The 23,968-nt window shown below is 42.8% G+C and overlaps 1 protein-coding gene across 3 annotated transcripts in view; it reads right to left on the reverse strand.

Annotated features, from left to right (window-relative positions):
- The window catches only part of PGM1 (phosphoglucomutase 1), a 68,188-nt gene that overhangs the window by 22,998 nt on the left and 21,222 nt on the right, over positions 1-23,968 (reverse strand). The window contains exons 1-6 of one of the 3 annotated variants that reach the window (XM_010833892.1): positions 15,580-16,355; positions 10,024-10,186; positions 9,532-9,678; positions 7,828-7,953; positions 4,809-4,999; positions 2,988-3,142 (exon numbers count right to left, since the gene is read on the reverse strand). In XM_010833892.1, the coding sequence (XP_010832194.1) occupies positions 2,988-3,142; positions 4,809-4,999; positions 7,828-7,953; positions 9,532-9,678; positions 10,024-10,186; positions 15,580-15,879 (1,082 nt within the window). In that variant the 5' untranslated portion in view covers positions 15,880-16,355. Of the gene's footprint in view, positions 1-2,987; positions 3,143-4,808; positions 5,000-7,827; positions 7,954-9,531; positions 9,679-10,023; positions 10,187-15,579; positions 16,356-23,968 lie in introns of those variants that run through there. The other 2 variants (XM_010833891.1, XM_010833893.1) reach the window with 2 other exon arrangements.

A 23,968-nucleotide genomic window follows, 5' to 3' on the forward strand; every position in this document is an offset into this window, starting at 1 on the left:
CACTGCCTGCGATCTGGTCAGTGCTCCTTTCATTCCCTGGAAGGCCCCGCGAGGACAGGGCCCGGGGGCTCCCGTCAGCTCTAGCTGCATCCACACCAATCCGTGGTCCCCTGTCCCCTGCAACACATCTTTTACTTCTCCCTATATTATCCTTAGTCTATCTGAAACTTTTGAGGGACTCTTTTTTAGATTCCTTTCCCTTTGAACAGGAAGAGTTACCTACATTTCATTCACCTTTTTAGTGAGATTTGCTTCCCAAAATGCTTATCACTAGCAAAACAATATCATATTTCAATTCTAATATTTGAGGAAAATTAAATTATGATTTTTAAAACTGTGAAAATAAAATAAAGTTTCTTTCTGGGTAATGAAGTATTTTCCATTGTGATTCTATATGTGGATTATCACATATAATCCACATAAATTGGAATTAGACTATTTTTGGATTACACAGAAGCTATTTCAGGACCTGATCAGTCTAATGGACAATAGTGTGGCCACAAACCAGCTCACAGCTTTGGAGGGAGGATGTGGAGGCAGAAGGACCAGGGTCTAATTCTAGCTCTGATGTAGCTGTGGAGTCCTGGGAACGGCTGCTAACTACTCTTCTGGCTGACAGATGAATGGATAAAGAAGATGTGGTACAAATACCATATAAATGGAATATTGCTGCTGCTAAGTCGCTTCAGTCGTGTCCGACTCTGTGCGACCCCATAGACGGCAGCCCACCAGGCTCCCCTGTCCCTGGGATTCTCCAGGCAGGAACACTGGAGTGGGTTGCCATTTCCTTCTCCAATGCATGAAAGTGAAAAGTGAAAGTGAAGTCGCTCAGTCGTGTCCGACTCTTAGCGACCCCATGGACTGCAGACCACCAGGCTCCTCCGTCCATGAGATTTTCCAGGCGAGATTACTGGAGTGGGGTGCCATTGCCTTCTCCGATATAGACACTACTATATATAAAATAGATAACTCATAAGGACTTACTGTATAGTACAGAGAATTCTCCTCAATACTCTGTGATGACCTTTATGGGAAAAGAATCTAAAAAAGACTGGCTATATCTAATTATAGCTGATTCACTTTGCTGTAAAGCAGAAACTAACACAATAATGTAAATCAACTATACTCCAAAACAAGTAAAAAAATAAAATAAGGACTGCTATGAGGATCAATTGAGACAGTGAATGTAAAAAAAACAGTGTCAACTACAAATTACTATATGATATTAGTCATTACTTTCTTAGCTGAAGTGAAGTCAGCACTAGTTCTATAACACACACACACACACACACACACACACACACACCAGAAAACTACTGCACTGCACATCCCAGTGTTTGGGAGCAAAGGTTCTGGGTTCAAATCCTGCTCTATCATTTACTAGCTGGGTGACCTTGGGCAAATTATTTAACTTCTTTTTCCTTTTGTTTTCCCATCTGTAAAGAGGAGTTAAATACAGTATTTACTTCATGGAGCCAATCTGAGAATTAAATGACTTAAAATATATGCTTACTGTCTAGCATAAGGTAATGTTTAGTGAGCAATAGTTATGATTATAAGAACCAAGTACATACATTCTTCTTCCTCCCTAGCCTCAGCCTTTCATTCATTCACTTGTTCTTTACCCATTCATCCAGGAACTATTTATTGGACACCTAACATGATGTTATGACCAACCTAGATAGCATATTCAAAAGCAGAGACATTACTTTGCCAACAAAGGTTCGTCTAGTCAAGGCTATGGTTTTTCCTGTGGTCATGTATGGATGCAAGAGTTGGACTGTGAAGAAGGCTGAGCACTGAAGAATTGATGCTTTTGAACTGTGGTGTTGGAGAAGACTCTTGAGAGTCCCTTGGACTGCAAGGAGATCCAACCAGTCCATTCTGAAGGAGATCAGCCCTGGGATTTCTTTGGAAGGAATGATGCTAAAGCTGAAACTCCAGTACTTTGGCCACCTCATGCGAAGAGTTGACTCATTGGAAAAGACTCTGAAGCTAGGAGGGATTAGGGGCAAGAGGAGAAGGGGACGACAGAAGATGAGATGGCTGGATGGCATCACTGACTCGATGGACGTGAGTCTGAGTGAACTCCGGGAGTTGGTGATGGACAGGGAGGACTGGCGTGCTGCGATTCATGGGGTCACAAAGAGTCGGACACGACTGAGCGACTGATCTGATCTGAACATGATGTAGTCAACATCTCTGCTTTGTGCTCATTTATGACTTCCATTTTTCAGATGTTTTAAATGTGATCTCATAAGCTAACCTAAAGCCTTTTCAAATGAGATGATATACAATAAATAAACAAGCAAGTCAAAGATACAACTGTTTATTGTCACTGGGTCCCTTGTTTCTCCAAAACTGAATGTATTTTTTAAACTATTTTAGCTTTATGTTTATTCAGATTTTGAATAAATGAACATTTACTATGCTTGTGTGTATGGGCATCTGATGGGGGCTGGATGGGGAACATTTTTTTGAAAGTTCTGTTGAAACACTGATCTTACATCAGTCTTTCATCCCTACTCTGTGCACACTGCCCAGAGAAAGTGAGTCTCTAGAATGATGACTACAGCAGAAGTGCCATCCATTCATTTATTCATTAACATCAATCATTCATTTTTTAAAATGAGGCATGTGTGTGTGTGTGTGTGTGTGTGTACCAGGCACGCCGTGATCAGTCAGAGTTTAGCACAGTGACAAAGACGTTCTTTTCTCTATATTAGTTTCGAGTTCAACAGGGCAGATAGTCAAGTAAACAGAGTATCAGCACACAGCGTGAGAAGAGCCAGGATGGGAGAGACGCAGAGTGCTAAAGCAGCACAGTGGGGCACATCCAATCCAGAAAAAAGGACACCATTCCTTCATAAAGAAAACCCTTAGATAACACACTATGTATGCATCAGATGTCTGAACTGAAAGGGGAGGAAGGGTGCTCCCGGCACTATGAGGGCCTGCTTGGGAAGCAAGGGAGTGGAGAGACCTACCGGTCCAGGGCACCACTGGTGGGCATGCTGCGTGCGAAGCCACGGACCCCGGTTTGCTGGAAGTATGGAATGCTGAAGATGTTGGCAGCAATGACAGCCACAGAGTCTGAAGGGTTCACGAAGAACCCGTGCTTGCCCAGAATCATGTTCCGATCCTTTGGGAGAAGGGGGATTCAAAGAGAGATCTTTTAATCAAAGTGCTGAAGAAACCAAACGATCTTACATGGAGGTTTTGTAAAATTTAAAGCTGATACATTTATTCATACTGGGTTCTAGACACTGGACTTTATTCCTAATTGATCTGTACAGTACCGCTGGGCCAATGGCACCTCCGTGCCGAACAGCTAAAACTGTTTTGAGTTAAAGCGCAAACTCCTTCCAGGCTGAATTCTCTGTTCTCCCTCCAGAGGCCAGCTGAATGTAACCTCCCTGACCTTCTCCAAACTCTGGAACCAAACACCTCTCTTCTCTCCCAGAAGAGAGCAGAGATCACAGTGAGAGGAAATGTGGGCTCTTTAAAGCTTGCTAGGCTTCCCTGATGGCTCAGACGGTAAAGCATCTGCCTACAATGCAGGAGACCCGGGTTCAATCCCTGGGTCAGGAAGATCCTCTGGAGAAGGAAATGGCACCCCACTCCAGTAGTCTTGCCTGGAAAATCCCATGGACGGAGGAGCCTGGTAGGCTGCAGTTCGTGGGGTTGCAATGAGTCGGACACGACTGAGCGACTTCACTTTCACTTTCAGGTCTACCAGGCATTCTCCAAGGAAAAAGCAGATTTCCTCAAGGAAAGGCTCCTAAATCTTGGCACCTCCATTTGGTGCAGGACCCAACAAAATATGGTGTCACCTCACTGTTCTCCTGGTGCCTGATACACAGGAAGTACTCAAGTAACTGAGAGTAAAGAGGAAACCCAGGATGCACTGCAACAGAAAGATGCACTGAAAATAATGTCTGCTTGTTCATTTGTTTAGTGACTGAGTCGTGTCTGACTCTTTTGAGACACCATGGACTGTAGCCCACCAGGCTCCTCTGTCCGCGGGATTTTCCAGGCAAGAATACTGGAGTGGGTTGCCATTCCCTTCTCCAGGGAATCTTCCCTACTCAGGGATCGAACCTGCATCTCCTACACTGGCAGGTGGATTCTTTACCAACTGAGCCACCAGGTAATGTCCCAACCTCTGCTATTTCCCAAATATTAATATTCCCCAAATATTAATATTGGAAAACCTATTTTATAGGAAACAATGAATTCCAGCTGATGTTAAAGAACAATAGCAACCACCAAAATATATTTTTAAGCAAGTAAATATGTGTAGTGTTTACTATCTCTAAGAAACTGTCCCTCCTTGTCTGTTACATATTCACCAGTGCAAATAAAAGAGCATGTTTATTTCAAATATTAACTGTAGCTAAAGAATAAACTGTTAATTCTCTCATTATAGTTTCATCTTTCAGCTAATGTGAATGAATAGATGGGTATATCATATGGCCAAAACCCTTTCCAGAGATTGAAGAAGGATCCAGCTGCTGGCTAAGAGCAAAAATCTACCTAAGGATGGAGATCGAGAACCCAGTCAGCTCATGGAGCATCAGTCATGACATGATAACCAGGCCCCAATCACCCTGCCCTCCTCAGCAAACACTAGACACATGGTTCCACTTCAAGTCATCCTGTCAAGAGGGTCTTCTAATAATTGAGCCCTGACTCCAGGTGCAGTGAGGGAGCTTGACTGCACTCCAGGCTGCAGGGCCTGCTTTTCCCCCATTTAGCACATTAGGCCTGGCCTGCATCAGAGTTCACTTAAATGCATTTTTACCCACCCCATCTCCATCAAAGGCAGCCCCAAAATCATGCTCTCCTGTCTTCATAGTCTCCACCAGGTCAGCTGCGTAGGTGAGGTTGGGGTCAGGGTGGTGGCCTCCAAAGTCCTCCAGGGGAACGCAGTTCACTGCCGAGTTCGCGGGGGCGCCGAGTTCTTCACAGAGGATTTTTTTCACATATGGTCCCACGACTATGGAGAGCATGAAATGAAGAACCAGAAATGAAACTGATTACAGAAGGTGAGGACTGGGGACTAGGTAGAGGCAATCTAGGGAAAATGGCACAAACCGCAGAGAGTCTGGAGTAGAAAGTTCTACAAGTAGGAATAATGAGGGATTAGGAAAGAGTGGGAGAAGGGGAGGAAGCGAAGCTTTATGAAGATCCTGCTACACAGGTGCTTCTTAAACATTTCCTCAGTCCTTCAAAAAGGCCCATGAGGTGCTACAACTTAGCGCTTTAAGAACCTGGACTCTGGAATCAGAGTATCTGGGTTCAGATCTCAGCTGTCAATTATTGGCTCTACCATTTTGGGGAAAGTTATTTAAGCTATTTAATATCTCTGCTGTGCTTCCATCTATGCCAACTGCAAAATGAGAATAATAATAGTAAAGCTACCTTTACAGGGTAGATGTGAGAATTAAATGAGTTAATAGAGATGAGGCACCAAGAACAAGCAACAGCCCATATTTTATAAAGGCTTGTGTATTATGATTACCACCTCCAATTTATGATAACAAAACTGAGGTTCTGAGAGGAAGCTATTTGCCCAAACTTACACAGATAATAGGAGTGAGAGCTAGGATTCAGAGTCCTAATCTTTCTCCTCTATCAAGCTATCCAACAAGCTGATTAAAAGAATACAGACAAAAACACAGTAACAACACACAACAGGGCAAACCCGTCACATACTTCACAGTGACACTTAGTGCTACGATCAAGAACGTTCATCTCTAAATGCTTTCAACCAAGGAAGGTTCCAATATATGCGGCAGAGGTCAGGACAATATAGAATACGTGTCTCCCACTGGGGGCATGCTAAGGAGGCTACTGACACACCCCAGAATGAGGACAAGGCAGCCAGAGCCATGAGGGGCATAGAAACTGAGACTCTTGAGGAACAACTGAAAGCCTTGCAGAAAGACGTCAGCTTGGAGACCAGCTTTTCCTAGGAAATACACCATCACAAGCCCCATACTCGAGCCAACCAAGGCTTTTGCTCATTCCCCTAATGTGACATCTCCTTTTCATCTTTTATGCATTGGCTGCAGCCACTGCCTCAGCTGGGTATAACCATCACTGGAGTTTCCACCACCTTACATCTTTCTTTCATAAAAGCTTGAGTTGGTTGCCACTTCTTCCAAGAAACCTCTCTTGATACCTTCAGTCAAACTGCGCCTTCCTCCACACCCCAAGGAGAATACTTGAAATTTTATCTAACCCTCATTTTGTTGGCCTGGCAGTGGTTGGTTTCTTAGCCACTTCATCTCCCCAAGCATCACAAGCTCTTTGAAGGAAGTGTCTGCTGCTGCTGCTGCTGCTAAGTCGCTTCAGTTGTGTCTGACTCTGTGCGACCCCATAGACGGAAGCCCACCAGGCTCCCCGGTCCCTGGGATTCTCCAGGAAAGAACACTGGAGTGGGTTGCCATTTCCTTCTCCAATGCATGAAAGTGAAAAGTGAAAGTGAAGGTGCTCAGTCGTGTCCAACTCTTAGCGACCCCATAGACGGCAGTCCACCAGGCTCCTCTGTCCATGGGATTTTCCAGGCAAGAGTACTGGAGTGGGGTGCCATTGTCTACAGAATCCCTGACTACACCCACACCCCCAAGCATACATGTAGTAGCTACTCAATGCATGGCTGCTGAATGTTCTGAAAAGTCAGAATGGCCTTTGTCTGAATAACGGAGGCCCATTCTGTGAGATTCCAGAGGCAAGTTAGGACCCAAGGAAGCAGTTCCAGAGATAGACCATCTCAGGCCACCAGGAGAAGTTTTCTAACAGATTTTGCAGTGTAACAGAAGGACCTGGACAGGATCATAGGAATGGTTCAAGCACAGGCAGAAAGTCTTCCCCAACTAGGCAGGCAGATGGATTCCAGCACCAGGGAAAATCGTTGCCACTCAAAGATTCTAAAATTCTAGGGACATCCCTGGTGGTCCAGTGGTTAAGAACTCACCTTCCAACGCAGGGGACGTGGGTTTGGTCCCTGGTCGAGGAACCAGGATCCCACATGTGGCGGGGCAACTATGCCCACGTGCCATAACTACTGAGCCCGCACACCTCAACTAGAGAGCCTCCCACCATGACTAGAGAGAAACCTGCGTGCCACAAGGAAAGCCCCGACGTGCTGCAACTAAGACCTGATGCAGCCAACAATAAGAAGCAAATAAATATATTTTTAAGAAAAAGATCCTAAACTTCCAAATTATTACAAAACAAATAGACAAGCCAAGGGCTCAGGAGTTCCCATATTCCTACATCAAGAGAACCTCACGGCTCTGATTCGGTGACGGCTGCCACCTCTACTGATCTGGCCACAAAACCCACAGAGGAAGAAGAGGGAGAGACATACATCCTGTTGCTCCTGACTTGAACCCTCGGCGTGCTCTGGTCAGCTTCTAAGAAAAGGCGCGTGTGGGAACAGGAAACTGGGGTGTGGGGCTCAGGAGCACATTTATCAGATCTAGCAAACCATGGCTCCCCCTGGGAATAGATGGGGGTGTTCAGGAAGAATCCAAGGCATCTTCTGAGGGGGAGGGAGAGTCCACAAAAATAGCTGCATGTTACTCAAAACCTGCTGCTTAATGTGGAAACACTGACCGTCACACTACCTTACCATGAGGAATTTTTGCTGCCTACAGTTAGATTTTATCTGTGAATATTACTCTGAAATGATTGGAAAGTAATGGTGTAAACGCTGCCAGAGACAGCCTTAAGAACAGGCTTGTTAAGGCATCATGATACACAAAGTTGAGAGCTGCTTCATAGCTTTGAGAGAAAAGAAGAGAAAGGGCTCCATACCTCCATGCATGGCGTCTATACGGATCTTTAGTCGGTTTGGACCAGAAAGCAGTTCTTTCAGCGCGTTAAAATCAAAGATGTTTCTCAGCATCGTAGCATAAGCTTCCACCGAATCCACAATTTCCACTGTGAGAACAAGCAACATTAAAAGATGGAGGAACTAAACACTTTTTGAAATATTATCCTCTGAAATGATTATATGGCTGTAAACATGCAATTGCTACCTTAAAAGGACATTTATGGAGCAGCTCCAATGTGCCAGGGCTGTTACATGATCTCTTATTCAAAACTAACACAAATTTCCTGAGCAGTAAATGTTATCAGTTCTATTTTATAGACGAGCAAGTTCAACTTCTGAAAGATTAAGTAACTTGCCCACACAGCTGGGATGTGGCACACTGAGGAATTTTGACAGAGGTTTGTCTGATGGTAAACTGCTCTACTGCCATGTTGATTCATCTCCAGGAAGTATATTTTAGTGTCAAAAAATAACAGAAAAGGTAACACCTACTTTACTTTTTCCAGGCCCATTGCCATTAAGACTTAATGGTAAAAAGCAGAGAAAAAATTTTTTTAATGAATCACTTTTTACATGCACTGCTAAAGGAATAAAACAAACATAAGAACTAAGTCTTGTTGAATTTTCAGGGGTCTGAACATTTTCAAAACATGAAATGTTTAAGAAATTCTCTACTGGTATTTTCTAAACCCTAATAATGTCTTCAAGATATACCAAAGCACCCCTTCCTCTTCCTTGGGATGCAATTGTCTGTCCTTCTGGGTAGGTTCAAACACAAAATGCATCCCACAAACTTGCAGTCCAGATGAAAGAATACATGTGAGAGCAAAGTCGAAACACAAGTCACGCTGCTAACCATCTCATCCTCGTTGTATTAATATGAATAACTTTGCAAACATGTATTTCATCCATTATCATCATACATTATCATTCAACAATAAAATGTTTACCACAGCTGCTGTACAGTGAGTTTAAATTTAGCCCCCAAAATGGTCTAAGTTGATTTTACTGAAAATGAAGTCAAGGGCCAGGCTTTGGAATCTCTCACACCTGTATTTGAACCCTAGTTTGCCACTCACTGGCTATGTGCATTCACACCTGCATTTGAACCCTGGTTTACCACTCACTGGCTATGTGCATTCACACCTGCATTTGAACCCTGGTTTACCACTCACCGACGATGTGCATTCACACCTGCATTTGAACCCTGGTTTACCACTCACCAACGATGTGACCCTGAGTCTGTTCCTTAAGTTCTCTCTGCCTTTGTTTCCTCATCTGGAAAAAGGGAATAGTAACAGTGCTGCCCTCACAGGGCTAATGTAAGAATCCAATGAGATAATGCATCTGAAGAGCCTGGCACATAATAAAAGCTCAATAAAAGACAGCTATGAACATGATGTCACAGGTCTTCTCGTCAAGGCTGTATGTTTCATAGGTATGAAAACTGAAGCTGAGAGATTTAGAATTGACTCACCCAAGGTCCCTCAGCTCATCCCCAGCAGAGCCCAGACAGCCCAGGTCTCTAGACCCCCAGACCCAATTCCAGACCTGCTAATTTATGCATGCAATGCTTGGTGACCACAATCTTTCCAGAGATAAAGACCCACTTTATTAAAACCTTGAAAGGCAAATCCTTCAAGTTGGAGCTAGAAGTGGGCAAGAGAGGAGGAGAGTGAACATGCCTGTGAAGGGTTTGAACTTGTTTTCCAGGTCAAACTGCTGCTTTCCCAGAACCCCAAGGTCTACATGCAGGTCAGGGCAAATTGCATATTCTTCGATGGTCTTGCTGATTTGGAAAATTTTATCAGTTATTGCTTCCGGGGCAGGACCTGGAAACCGAACAGCAAAGAGTAGGTCATTTTGTATAGCTGACATGGAAATACAAAGAACACAAAGCTCATCAACTAATTCCTCTTCACTAGTGCATCTGCCATGCCATCATGCAAGCAGCAAAGTATCAGAATTTTCTAAAAGAAAATATGTTAATGATCATTCATGCAGAGCATCTCATATTCAGGTATGGCAAAATGAGAAGCATCTCATTTTCACCAAAAGGAAACAAAAAGCTCTCTTGCTAAGGATGAGAACCAGAATCCTGACCTTCCAAGGCCTAGGTTATGGGTTTGTCCTAAAGAACATAATATTGGCTGTACTTAAAATGACAGCAAACTCACCTCCATTGGAAATATTGAACTTGATTCCAAAATCTCCATTGGGTCCTCCTGGGTTGTGGCTGGCTGTCAGAATGATCCCACCGATGGCTTTGATCTTTCTAATGATGCATGATACAGCAGGCGTGGAGAGGATTCCATTCTGTCCAATAACCAAGCGACCAATCTAGAAGAAAGCCAGAATACACACTTTAACATCAATAAATCCAGAGCCACCGCACAGTGATGCCAGAACAGCTAGATGGACAAAGAAATATTCTACTGGACCCAAAATGATGCCCTTTAATGAACGTCTAACAGCTTGGGTTATTAGTATTATTATATTGAAGTATTTTATAGTTGCTGTTGAGTAATACTATTATTGAAATAGAATCAGCATTGCTGAACAAAAGCCATTTCTTCAGATAGTTTTGGGGGACTTTATAGTGTATGATCTGGGAGTGCTATAAGGCTGTGGCAAGAAAAGAAAACAGGGCCTTTCCAGATTGGGTTCATAATTTGGATACCTTATAAATCTGTGGGAAAACCCACATTTTTATCCACTTCAATCATACTTTCAATCCAAATTGGAAAAGAGACTATAAATTTGACTAGTTAAAGGAATTCTAACCCAAAGAGGAGGCTTTTGTAAACTAAAATATCTAAAAAAGTAAAAGGGGTAAACTTTGTATGAAGAAATATTATAAAATGTATCTCACAAATTTATTGCCATTCAAGCTTGGATTTTTCTTTAATTGGAGTATAACTGCTTCCCAATGCTGTGTTAGTTTCTGCTGTACAATGAAGTGAATCAGCTCTATGCATACATATACCCCCTCTCTCTTGGAGCTCCCCTCACCATCCCACCCCTCTAGGTCATCGCAGGGCACTGAGCTGAGCTCCCTGAGCAGCTTCCCACTAGCTATTTCACACATACATGTCACACCTAACACACTGGGTTCCTCAAAGCAGAACACACCTATCCACACTAGGGTGTACCTGGGCTTCCTCCTGGGCCTGAGGCAGGGAATGCTGGGAGTGTTACTGGGTAAACCAGCCAGGACCACCTACATGAAGGAGCTACAGGCTGGTTCTTAACTCACCTGCCCATATCTTTCACAGACGGTATCTATAAGCACAGCTCCTTACTGAAATGATTGTAATTTATATCTGTTTCAACATGTTGCAAGTCGGAAAAGAAGGGAATTCCGTCAGTGCCTCTGACTAGAAATGTGATTGCTTCATGAAAAGATTTTAAAAAGGAGGAGTTTGTGCCCTTCTTCCACCCTCCCCTCTGAAGACACAGGGACATATTTAAGTTTTCCAGTTGCTATTTCTTCTTGCCCCACCCAAGATAAATGCAGTTGAAGAAATGACTTAATGGTGGAAGATGCATTTCTAATACTGAACATGCCAATAAGATACCTGGATTCCCGGGGGAGGTTTTTCTGGGATTGTTAGCTTTGCCACTTTCCTGTAGGTCACTAACAGCTTGACTGGCTTATAATTAAACCTCTCCATTATCAACCACCTCCCAGGAAGCAGCCACTTCATTCCAGGCCCCTTTTGGCTCTTGGATGTCTATCCCTGAACAATTTCTGTTATTCTAATATATTTCTTATGTCCTGCCTCCCTCAGGAAGTGGCAACTCCCTGACTCAATACAGTGGAAATGGTAACATCTCACGCTTCCGGCAGTTTCTGGGTGCTGTTCTGATGAAAACTGCTCTGTGGTTGAGTGGTTCCATAATTTTGATGAGAGGAGCTTAGAGATGGCAATTTAAGCAGCCACAGTGACTGGTGGAGTAATACGAAAACTGTGTGCATCAAGCACACTGACTTCTACTTCGATCCTGTATGTGCTTAACATAGAAGGGGAAGCTGATAAATGAATATTAAGCCACGCCACACAGGTCACCCCATAATTCTACCATTCTTTATGGTGAAATCTGCACTCAGTAATGGTCAAAGACTGAGAGGTTTATACCAGGAAGTAACAGTAAGAAAATCAGGAGAAGCAAGGGAAGCCCATGGTAGGTTCTTTCTCTTGAGCCCAAGAATAGGAATAGCTGACCTTCCCGAGCAGATTCTTTCCCATGAATCTTGCTCAAGAACATTCATCTTCAACTTGGTATTTGGGAGATATTACTCTATTGTCCTCCTCCCCTTAAGGATGTCTGGAGCACTGTTAAGCTCCTGACTCAATCTCCCCTGCCTCTCTCCCACCTGCACCTCCTTTGCTCTATCTCACTGAATCTATCTGACCTACCAGGCCCACCTAGTTCAGCTTTCTAGACCATAGTTCTAACTGTGTTCCTTCCCTGTTCAAAAACCTTCCCTATACCATATGATCCAGAAGGTGCACGTCTAGGTATAGACACAAAAAGAAAGCAATGACTCAAACAGGTATTTGCACACCCATGTTCACAGCAGCATTATTCACAATAACCAGAAGTGGAAACAACCCAAACGTCCATTGAAAGATGAATGGATAAACAAAACGTGGTATATACATACAATGGAATATTACTTGGCCTTTAAAAGGAAGGAAATTCTGATACATGTTACAACATGGGTGAACCTCGAGAACATTACACTAAGTAAAATAAGCCAGACAGAAAAGGACAAGTATTGGATGGTTCCATTTATATGAAGGACACAGAAGAGGCAAATTCATAGAAAGAAGAACCAAAGTTGGCAGGGGATGGGGGGAAGAAGAGAATGGAAACTAACTGTTTAGTGGGTACAGAGTTTTAGATGAGATGATGAGAAGGTTCTGGAAACAGTGGTGATGGTTGCAGAACATTATGAATGTAATGAATACCACTGAACTGCATACTTAAAAATGGTTAAAACAGCAAATTTTGTGTTAGATATACTTTACAACGAGGTTCCCAGGTGACTCAGTGGTAAAGAATCGGCTTGCAATGCAAGAGACCCGGATTCAATCCCTCGGTAGGGAAGATCCCCTGGAGGAGGAACTGGCAACCTCCTCCAGTATGCTTGCCTGGGAAATCCCATGGCCAGAGGAGCTGGGCAGGCTACAGTCTATGGGGTCACAAAGAGTTGGATATGACTGAGTGACTAACACACAAATGCACTTTAACACAAAAAAGGGGAAAAAAAAAAAAAACCTTCCCTGGGTCCCAAATGTCTACCAACTTAGAGACACCCCCTCAGCCCTCAGCCCTGCACTGAGAGTCCTTCACCAAAAAGCGTTTCCTGCCCTTACTCTTGCCCACCGCTCCCTTCTGTGTAACTCAAGTCCTGCTGCTAAACCGGATACCTCCTTCTCCCTCAACATTTTATAGTTAACCACGACAGGGAGCAAACATTAAAATATTCCTTTCAATTGAAACTAGGGCTTGGTGTTTGCTTATGTTTCCCCAAAACACAAAACAAACAAACAAAAGGTTCCATTTTCTTTGCTCTGCCAGTCATACATACAGGTTCTATTCTCATTTCTAAAATTATCTCAAGGATAAATCTCTGGGGACTGAATAAGACACCAGTACCATAAATGAGACCCTACCAATGTTTTATTTTGTACATTAAAATCGCCTGTAACTGCAGACAGCTCTGTGCAAATAAAAGGAAAGGCAAAAAGTATTCTACTATCCATAAACGTACCAGATAAAAGCGTACTAAAGGGAAGAAATGAAATTATTTCCATGTAGCTCACCAGGCTGAAAAGCTCTCTTAGAATTGGCTCATGGGTATAATGGGTATTGACAAAACTGAGGAAAGAACCCTGACTTCTATTAATACCAAAATCTGTGGCAATAAATTATCTTTCCTTTAGATTGCCTCCCTAAATTCTGCCCACAATCAAAGGGATGTTAAAATAGAACTTCGGGTATGTTAGAAAAAGAAATCAAACTAAATAGGATTTGATAGGTTTCATCAGATGAAAGTGCTTTATCGGTCCACTAAGCGTTTTACGTAATTCAGCTGCGTAGCACAAGTGCTTCAAATGCAACACTATTTTTAATAAGGAATGTCCTTGAAAAGACTTGAAAATATTGCTTGGGCTGCCACAGCTCTAACAAATAGGCAGTTACCATATTTAGTCAATTATTAGCACTTAAATGCATTATTTAGCAAACCTTCAGATCGTAAATCTGAGAAAGTCTGCAGGGTCTGCCTGAATTACACATTCCTACCACCCCTTCCACATCCTTCTGCTTTGCACAAAAATGAAATGAAGCCAAATATATCACAGCAAAGGGGACAGTGTACCAGATTCACTCAACAATCTAGATATATGCAGAGAAATAATGTTTCATTCGTTCTCTCCCAAAAGATTAAAAGCATCTCAATACCATTGCCTTTGCAGCTCTCCTCAAAGATGAAATTTACAGCATGTCACACTTTATCTTAAAAATGTGTATGCATCATAATTTCATATTTGAGTGCTTTATCAGCAAATTTTATATGAGAAGCATTCAGATTCTGAAACTGGGTACAAAGGGAATCTCACATTAACAACAATAGGATGTACAAACTCTTCTAAATAGAATTTGGTAACTAACATATGCTTTTTTTTTTTTAATTTGACTTTTGCAATCACACTTGCTTAGTGTATTGTTAAAATACACTGAAAATAAATGCTTAACGCACTTGGTTATAATGCTAAATTTTATGTTCTCAGAATCACTTCCAGAAAGGAAATAAAACAAAGTTTTAAAATTTATAAGTACTGAAGGACTATGTGCTCCAAATTATTGCTAAGTGTAATCCAAAACACTAAAAATGTAGTTTTGGTCCCACGGAGGAATTTGCAGAGCAAAAACAGCAATGTTCTGATGCCTGCCTTCTTGTAAATCAGTGAGACTGTGCAAATTGTTAGATTATCAATATCAATGCTTCCTGGTGCAAGATTCCTTCCGATTTGGTTAATTCAGCCAACACAGTTTTTCACAATGCAGAGCTTTAGCAGAGCCTCCTTATATTATAGGCTCACAGAAGTTATTATCTCTACCCTGCTGCACAAATTCACCACACACAGGACTTCTTTGTATCCAAGGTCATTATAAGTGGGTTCCCCTCTAACAGGTCCTCTTGGAAGGCTCACACCTAACATTTTCCAGTTCTCTCCCAGCATTTCTGCACGACTACCAGGATCCACAAATAACAGCGTGCCCTGGCTTTTGTTTTCCTGTTTGACAAGTGACTGAACTTCAACAAGGAAGCCATTGAAAGAAAACAAAATCTCCCTCTCTCCGTGGCTCCTAAGAGCCTCCTACGCAGGACAGAGTGCCCCTCAAAACTGGTTAGAATGTAGATAAGACAGCTTAAGGCTGGGGTGAGCTTTAAATGTCTAAAAGCAACAGGTACATTTTCAAGCAACAGGCACAGAGCATAAGAAACTGAGTTTACATCCCCAAATCCCAATGCGACAAGTGTAATTTCAGGGGTAATATCACAATATACAATCTCTGAAGTCACAATCAAACTTAATCGGATATTAGTAGCATTGAGGTGTATACAACATACAAATCTTTGTACTTGGGTATATTTTTGCAGAATTAAGAGGTTATATGGAAAGCGAGAAACATAGCAATACTTATCGTATACCAACCCCATTGGCAGCTGCCATCTGCACTATTGTCTCTATTGCCGATTTATTAAAATACCGCCCATCTCCACCAACCACAAGTGAGGCTCCCTGGCGGTCTTTTAGGTCTATGGAAAAGAATATACTCTGGATGAAATTCTCCAGATAGCATGGTTTTTCCTCGAAATAGTAGGTTTTCTTCCGTAATCCACTAGTTCCTGGTTTCTGGTCATAGTAGGGAGCCGTAGTAAAAGTCAACAGAGGGAGAGGACCTTCTTCCATTTTTCTGTATTTCCCAGAAATCCATTCATCAAAATCACTCATCTTTCATTTCCACCACTTGGCTCAGCGAGGGTGTCCAGAAAGCAGTCAAGGGTCCCCAAAATAGTCTGTCCAACCTGAAGCTGCTACAGTGTCACCCGAGTAACTAAAACAGATCTTGCCTGGATGATCCCTCTCAATGAAGAAGCGGGGTTAATTCCTGTTGTCGTCGCCCCATGTGAAAAAGTGAATGACCAAACACCCACCCACACCCACACTCAAAGCAGATCTTCAGTGTTGTTTTGATGAGGACATTCTGCCCACAACCTCGCCAAATACCCTTCAATTATTTTTGCCTCATTCCCCTGTTAGGATGGAGATAGGTCCAGAGGGTGCTGCGTGCAGCAGACTTCAGTTACAAACACCAGGTGGCTTCCAGACTCCCCTCCCAGAGCCAGGCAAAGGCGGAGCAAGTGCAGTCCCGAGGAGCAGGTTCGTGAACAAGACGCCCTGGTGTGGCTCCCGCTGCCACTGACACCCTTAAACCAGAGCCTCGCTGGCAGTCATCTCTGATAAGGCCATCTGCAGCTAAAGTTGTTTCATGCCATCTCGCAAATTAAAGGTCAGTCTTAAAATGGAAATGACGGATCTCAGTTACCTCTGGTTTCCTTTCATCACCATCATTTTGATACTCAAATATCTGATACTCAAGTGATTTTTTTTTTTACTTCCCACATACAATCCCAGTTAGAAGGGAGAAAAGGCATCAAACAGAACAGATTTATTCACTGGCCACCAAAGATTTAACTAAATAGTATTCAATTCGAGAAGAATAGAGACTCACAGACATGCCCTGAATGATCAACAACTGGTCATTTCTGTGAATTTACAGAAAAGTAGGGATGAACAGGGCTTCCCTGGTGGCTCACATGGTAAGGAATCCGCCTGCAATGTGGGAGACCTGGGTTCGATCCCTGGGTTGCGGAGATCCCCTGGAGGAGGGCACGGCAACCCACTCCAGTATTCTTGCCTGGAGAATCCCATGGACAGAGGAGCCTAGCAGGCCATGGTGTCACAAAGAGTTGGACAGGACTGAGCAACTGAACAACACATTGTCAAGGTTTTGGTGAACATGTTAAGGAGACTTGGAAAGTAAATCGAGACTAGTTATGCCACATGTCTGGGGAGTTTGATGTGCGCATAAAAGTCAGGTTTTCAAGGGAAAAGTAGTAATCCCTCAAAAAACAAAAATCTGGGTATTTTCCTACTAACTTGTCCAGCCAGGTCCAAAAGCAGACAGGCCCTGGGAGCAGCAGACAGCCTTCTATGAGGCAAGAATGTCTCTTTGTTCCAGGTGCTGTTCACACAGGACCAAGAACTAATAGGTCATGAGCAGAAAGCACCCCACTACCAAGGGAGCCTGGTCTCCTTCATATGGCAAATGGAGCTGGCCCATCTGCAAGCAGGACCTCAAGACATAACATTAACACAATTCACAAGACACATCTATTAAGCTGAAAACCAGTCAGTCAAAAGACAATTATATTCCATAGCTTATTTTTGCCCCTTTATTGCATTTTTAAAATTAAAACTCTTGTGAAGTAAGCTTGCTTTAGTAGTCTACACACCCAGTGTTTTTCAACTTACTACAAATGCACTTTGTAAATTCACATTTTTTCAGTTTGGTGGCCAGTTTTCTCTTGTTTTTGATAGGTTCACAAATTACACCAGTATATATGTCTTGACATATTTAATAATAGAGCCATATTTCTGAAATAACAACTCAACAGTTTTTTCGTTGAGAATAACAGAGCAATCAACCAAGTAATTGGTAGTTTCCTTAACGAGGTCTTGAAACCCCAGCGAAGATTCAGGAACGCTTGGTTGTAAGGGGCTCCAACATCCCCACTAAAGCTTCTCTGCTCACACATTCCAGCATGTTCTCTGCTGGTGGGTGACCACTCTCTCTAAAAGTTCTTTCTGAATCCAGAGCTAGGGAGAGTACTGTTCTCTTAGGGGCTTTTCCCATACATTTACTTATTTTATTTACAGTTTATGGTCAGTGCAAATAAATTCCATAAAACGAGAAATCATAAAGACTCAAGGCACAATTATGAAAATTCAAAATAGATGTTCAACACACACACCAAAAAAACCCCACAAGCATCAAAGTGAGTTTATTTGTAGCATAAGATCTGACAGGTGTTATTTCAAAGCATGGCAATGCTTGTTTTGTTTTTTTGAAGACAGTGACCAATCAGATACTAGAACACCTCAGCTTATCTGTGTGTTTTTGTACCAACCAAAATTTGTTTCTAAAAATATTGCTTCACATCGAAACAGATGTAAAAGCTGTACTTCTCCAGAAATAAGCCTATTCTTAGGCCTTTTGCAGGTTTATCACCACCTAAAAACTGACTGATATAGAAAGTATTCCAGATGTAACTCCTCTGACTCTAAAATAGTTTAAAAGAATCACTGCAAACTTCATAATGCTGCTGCTCTTCCAAGCCTATCTCTCCAAACAGCTGATATGCCACTTCAGGGTTCATTATTTGATGGTCTCTCACTTTGAAGCCTTTTAAATATTCCTCTCCAGCAGAGCATCTTCATATTTAAAACATTATTTAACACTAATGGAAATAGACCATAGCGTTTGAGCATTGAGAAGTCCTACGTATGAAACCTGGGGAATCGGGTCACTAGGCGAACCCAGACCCCCTCTAGGATGGAATGTCCTTATGGACACATACACTTTTCTTTACTTCACTGCATGTGAGCCAGCTTCACAGTGAGGCATGGACTGGAAAGACTCTCATCTCTCATGGCTCCTGCACGTGCCAATGAATACCCAGCAATTCAAGTGCACATCAAGCCTAAGGCTCCAAAGGAGAGAGTTTGGTACCTCAAAGCAAAGAGCAATGTTTTACCAACTACATGTGCTGGCATGGTGTTTGTCAGCATGCAAAACTAAACCAAAAAGATATAATACTTGCCCTAAAAAAGCTTCTATTCTAAAAATGGGCCTGAGTCATAATTTTATGGACACTATAGAACTCAACCCCATATAAAAATATTACCAGAAGCAGCAATGTTAGATGGACTGTGAAGTGTGGTAAAAAAGGAGAAGCATTAAAAACATTAAGCTTCTGAAGACGCTCAGACTAAGTGGGACAGCTATTAAGAAACTCATTTGTTTGAGCTCTCCAGCAAAGGTTGAACTTCATCTTCAGAAACGTTACTGTCGAGCATAGCGAACCCAATTTGGCCTAATGAATTCGCCTGCCTTGCCAGTACTCCTTCACAATGACACAAATTACATTTAAACCATATGGGGGATTTAAGGATTATTCCCTTCAGACAAGAAACTTTCATATTGGTCTTGGGTCCAATCAATTTCACAATGGCAGAGTTATGAACCCCTTCGCTCCCAGCCTCGCAAAGACTCCAGTTTCCACTCTGATCAGCAGTGATGCCTTCCTAGTAGAAGACAGCAGAAACAGAAGACTTGCCAATACTTTATTCATTCTATCTTTCCTTTTTTTCCACCGACAAATGTTTACTGGATCGCTAACTGCCATGTCCCAGGGCTCATGGGAGAGTGGGACCCAAGGCCTGAAATGATTCACCTCTTCACATCAAGAATTATTCTTTAGTAAATGCCACAGGAATGGGCACATTATTTAGAACTGGTAACCTGTCTTTCAGCAGAAGCACTAGAAAGTAAGCTACTAACCCGGTTGAAAGCAGCAGGGATCATCAGACCCCCGCCCCCAGGCCAAAACCCTATGCTTGTGATGCTGCAGGTGCCTGCCCGAGTGTTGGGGTCAATTATCCTCCAATTAAAGAAATACATATTGGTTTCGAAAATGTATGAGAGGTACAATCTTGAGCAATTCTCTTAACTGACCCAAGTCTGTAAGCTAGGGGTCACAATGAAGGTTGTTCTGAGCACTGAATTGGACAACCTGTACGAAAACACTTATGATCTGTGATTCCAGTGACAGGAATCACCAGCTGGGAAAAGTCACTCATTTCTCCAACCAACAGTAAGTAAGCTTGCACTGAATGCCTGCCACAGAGGAGACACTGCAGGATAATGCAAAGACCACAGGTTCAGGAGCCAGACACAACCAGGGCTCAAATCTTGGACTCTAAACAGACTTGTGGACACAGTAGGGGAGGGACAGGGCAGCACTGAAACACATACATTACCATATGTAAAACAGCCATCCAGTGGGAATTTGCTGCCTGACACAAGGAGCTCAAACCCAGTGCTCTGTGACAATCTAGAGGGGTGGGATGGACTGGGAGGTTGGAGGGAGGTTTAAGAGGGAGGGGACATACGTATACCTATGGCTGGTTCATGTTGATGTGGAGCAGAAATCAACACAACATTGTAAAGCAATTATCCTTCATTAAAAAAATATATATATATATATTGGTTTCTAAAATACATGAGAGGTACAATCTTGAGCAATTCACTTAACTGACCTGAATCTGTAAGCTAGGGATCACAATGAAGGTTGTTCTCAGTACTGAATCGGGCAACATGTATGAAAACACTTACGACCTGTGTCTGGCATCCAGTAGATTATCAGTAAATGTTAGCCCCTCACCCTTCCATCCTCAATGCCCTGAGGATGAAAATAGGATGATGATAACCTGCCTCACAACAACTGTCTATGTCCCAGAGGTGCCTGGATGGGACTGTGGCTCTCAAGAGGCTGCAGTGATGGGGTGAGGCTGGAGAAGTAGCTAAGACAAGGTTACACAGTCTCATGAACCACAGTGAGGTTTATTTTGTAGGCACCGGAAGCTATGGATATTTTTAAGCAGAAGGAATACAAACTGCTTTTTTTTTCAAAGTTGACTGGCTGCCAGTAGTGTATCAAATAGCTTGGAGAAGGAGAGACTGGAAAAAGATTAACCAAGGCTTGCAAAAAGGATTCCCCCTGCAGCTGAGGTGGATCTGAGGATCCTGGTCTCTGTGACCCCATCCAGAGCTGCTCCTCTTGCATAAGACTTCTTTAACTCTGAGTCCTTGGCCAGTTTGGGCTCTGTAGGTTACTCTCCTCCAACATGAAGACACTACCCAATCAACCTCTTTTTCCTCTGACCCCTTCTGCTCACTCTCTTCTCTAAGAACTGTCCCTGACCCCACCCCACAACGGTGGACTCCTAGGGCCATGTTTCTACTGTGGGACTCAGGCCATGATCATCAAGGGCAGACAACTGACCAAAGCTGGATCACTCATATTTTCTCCTCTAGGAATATAGAATTAGGACTCAAAAGTGTACCAGTCAGATTTAGTTAGTCTTTGAACTGGGAAGACAGATAAACTCAGAAGCTGTGGGGCAGGGACCTCATGTCATGAGAATATCTATAGAACTGTAACCGGCAGACACGAGAATACATGGGAACATGAGAGAGCTATTATGCAGATCCGTCTCTGGATCACTCGGGCACATCTAAGAGCTGGGGATCTGATACACAGAATTGGAAAAGAATTCAGAGTAGTTTCAGGCAGAATATCAGTTAGATGGATCTTCTCAAGAGAGTAAGGACTGCAGACTCATGAGACATGAGAACTGGGGAAAGGTCTGTGAACACAAGCCACTTGAGACCCCGCTGTTGGCATGAGTTCTGGACTGGGCCGGTTCCACTGTTGGATTTCCAGTCAATGTCACCCCCAATTCCAGTGGAAGTGTGTGTTAGTCACTCAGTCGTGTCTGACTGTTTGCGACCCCATGGACTATATCCCGCCAGGCTCCTCTGTCCTTCAGGCAAGAATACTAGAGTGAGTAGCCATTTCCTTCTCCAAGGGATCTTCCTGACCCAGGGATCGAACCCAGGTCTTTTGCATGGCAGGCAGATTCTTTACCATCTGAACCACCAGGGAAGGCCAATTGCTTGGAATAAGAGAATGGTTTTTGAATTGGGCACTTTTTAACTTAAAAAGATTTAGAATTAAGTATTGATGTGAAGCAAACTCATAGTAGAAAGATAATCAAATAAACTAAACATAGTACTACTGTTTTGTAATAAGTCTTGGAGAAAATCTATATTTTAAGTACGTTAAGAGAATCTGGGATATTAGTTTACCTAACAGGTCAGCCCTGTGATACCAATTTACAATGTATAGTTGAGTAACTTATTTTGGCTTAGGATTTTAAGATAATTTTATAAAAGTTATAAACATTACTGGAAGAGTCAAGGAAACTTTGAATATACCATATTTTTATATTTAAATCATCAGATGCAGACAGCTAACTGCAGTGTTTCAAGGAATGGACTTTAGGGCTAGATCGATGTAGCTGGAACCCAGTTCTGCCAGTCACTAGCTGTGTGACCTCAGACAGGTTACTTAACCTCTTTGGGCTTCCACTGCCCCCAACTGAAAAACTGAGGAGAAAAACAGTCCCCCCCCGCCCCCGCGTGTTGTCACAGTCACCATTGAATGAAGTAATATACAGAAAATTCTAAAACCAGTGCTGGTGTAGGGCACCCTGCACAGGTATCTGCTATTATCATTATTAGATTACATGAGAACAATGGGAATATTTCCACACTTTTGCTTGTTAGACAAAGGCTTCAAAAAGTAAACAAACTTTTGATTTCTAAACTTGTAATATTCATAGGAGTTTGAGTAAATGAATTTATAACTAAGATCTCAATCACACACATACAGACACAGATGCTCACAAATCCCAATTTACACTGATGATTGAGTCAGCAGAGAGAGAGGAAAATGAAGCAAACTGCTAAGATAAACAGGAGAGTCCAAGGCTAACTGCCCGGGCTCCTCCTGCTTCAGATTCTTTTAAGGCGCATGTGCCCACCCTGCCCCTGGCTTTCAGGAGACCCTCTGGCCTTAAGATACAGTCCTCTTAGAGGCTCCCTCTAGCAGACTGGATTTCTATTACTTGCCACACCTATAGCTCCTCACTCTGTTGAATGGGGCTCTGCAAAGCATGGCTCTACTCGCCAGGTATGAGGCAGGCTCCACCTGCTGTCCCATCCTGCAAGAAGGGGGGAAAAAAGACTGCCTTCACAGTCTGAGATTCTCAGCCAATCAAAAGGAGCTCTTAAGCAAAGTACTTAACCTGTCAGTGCCCACATTTTCTCATCTTTGAAGTGGGGATTGAACATCACACCTCCTTAGACTTAACTGTGGTGATCATTTGACAACACTGCAATATTGAATCATTAGATTGTACACCTGAAACTAATACAATGTTATATGTCACTTACTCCTCAGTTATTCTTTAAAAATGCATCTTTTAAAGAGAGTTTTAAAAAAGCAAAGAAATAGTACCTACTGCACAGGTGTGTTGTATAAAGATACGATGAGTTAACAAATGAAAAAAGCTTAGCACTGGCTGGTTCTAGTGTCCTGTGAACCCTACATTAGAGTTAGCTTTTATGACTGCCTTCAGTCAATTTGAAAATATACAGCTGCATTTAATACCTATCTATGAGTATATCTGTTTTAATAGAGTTAGGAAATGTCTTTTAAAGAAAAGGAGAAACTACATTAAGCTCTACAGGTACAATGCCAGAAGAATTATGAGGACCAGATGGTTTGCTTAGAGCTGTACAGAATCTCAGGTTCAAAAAATACTCCTGGGCTTCCTTGGTGGCTCAGTGGTAAAGAATCTGCCTGCCAAAGTGAGAGACATGAGTTTGATCCTTGATCCGGGAAGATCCCACATGCCTGGGAACAACTAAGCCACAACTATCGAGGCTGTGCTCTAGAGCCTGAGAGCAGCAACTACTGAAGCCCGAGTGTACTAAAGCCCGGGCTCCAGAACAAGAGAAGCCCCCACAATGAGAAGCCCGCACTGCAACTAGAGGGAAGCCCCTTGCTTGCCGTAACTAGAGAAAAGCCCATGTGCACTAACAAAGATCTAGTGCAGCCGAAAATAAAACTATTAAAAACCACCCTCCTGAAGCACATTTTGATGTTAAAAACAAACAGAACTGCTGCCTAGAAGTGTGAACATCCTTTAGCATCCGTCAGTCTGCTGTCCCTCTGCTGACCCACCCGTGTCCAATGGTTACTATGTAAACTGACTTTCTCCAGTGATATCGTCAGGCACCGTGGACCACCAGAAGATGACAGATTCAAGTTGTTGAACTTCTGGTCTA

The sequence above is a fragment of the Bison bison genome, unplaced genomic scaffold (genome assembly GCF_000754665.1).
Source record: "Bison bison bison isolate TAMUID 2011002044 unplaced genomic scaffold, Bison_UMD1.0 scf7180017863957, whole genome shotgun sequence".
Lineage (NCBI taxonomy): Eukaryota > Metazoa > Chordata > Mammalia > Artiodactyla > Bovidae > Bison > Bison bison.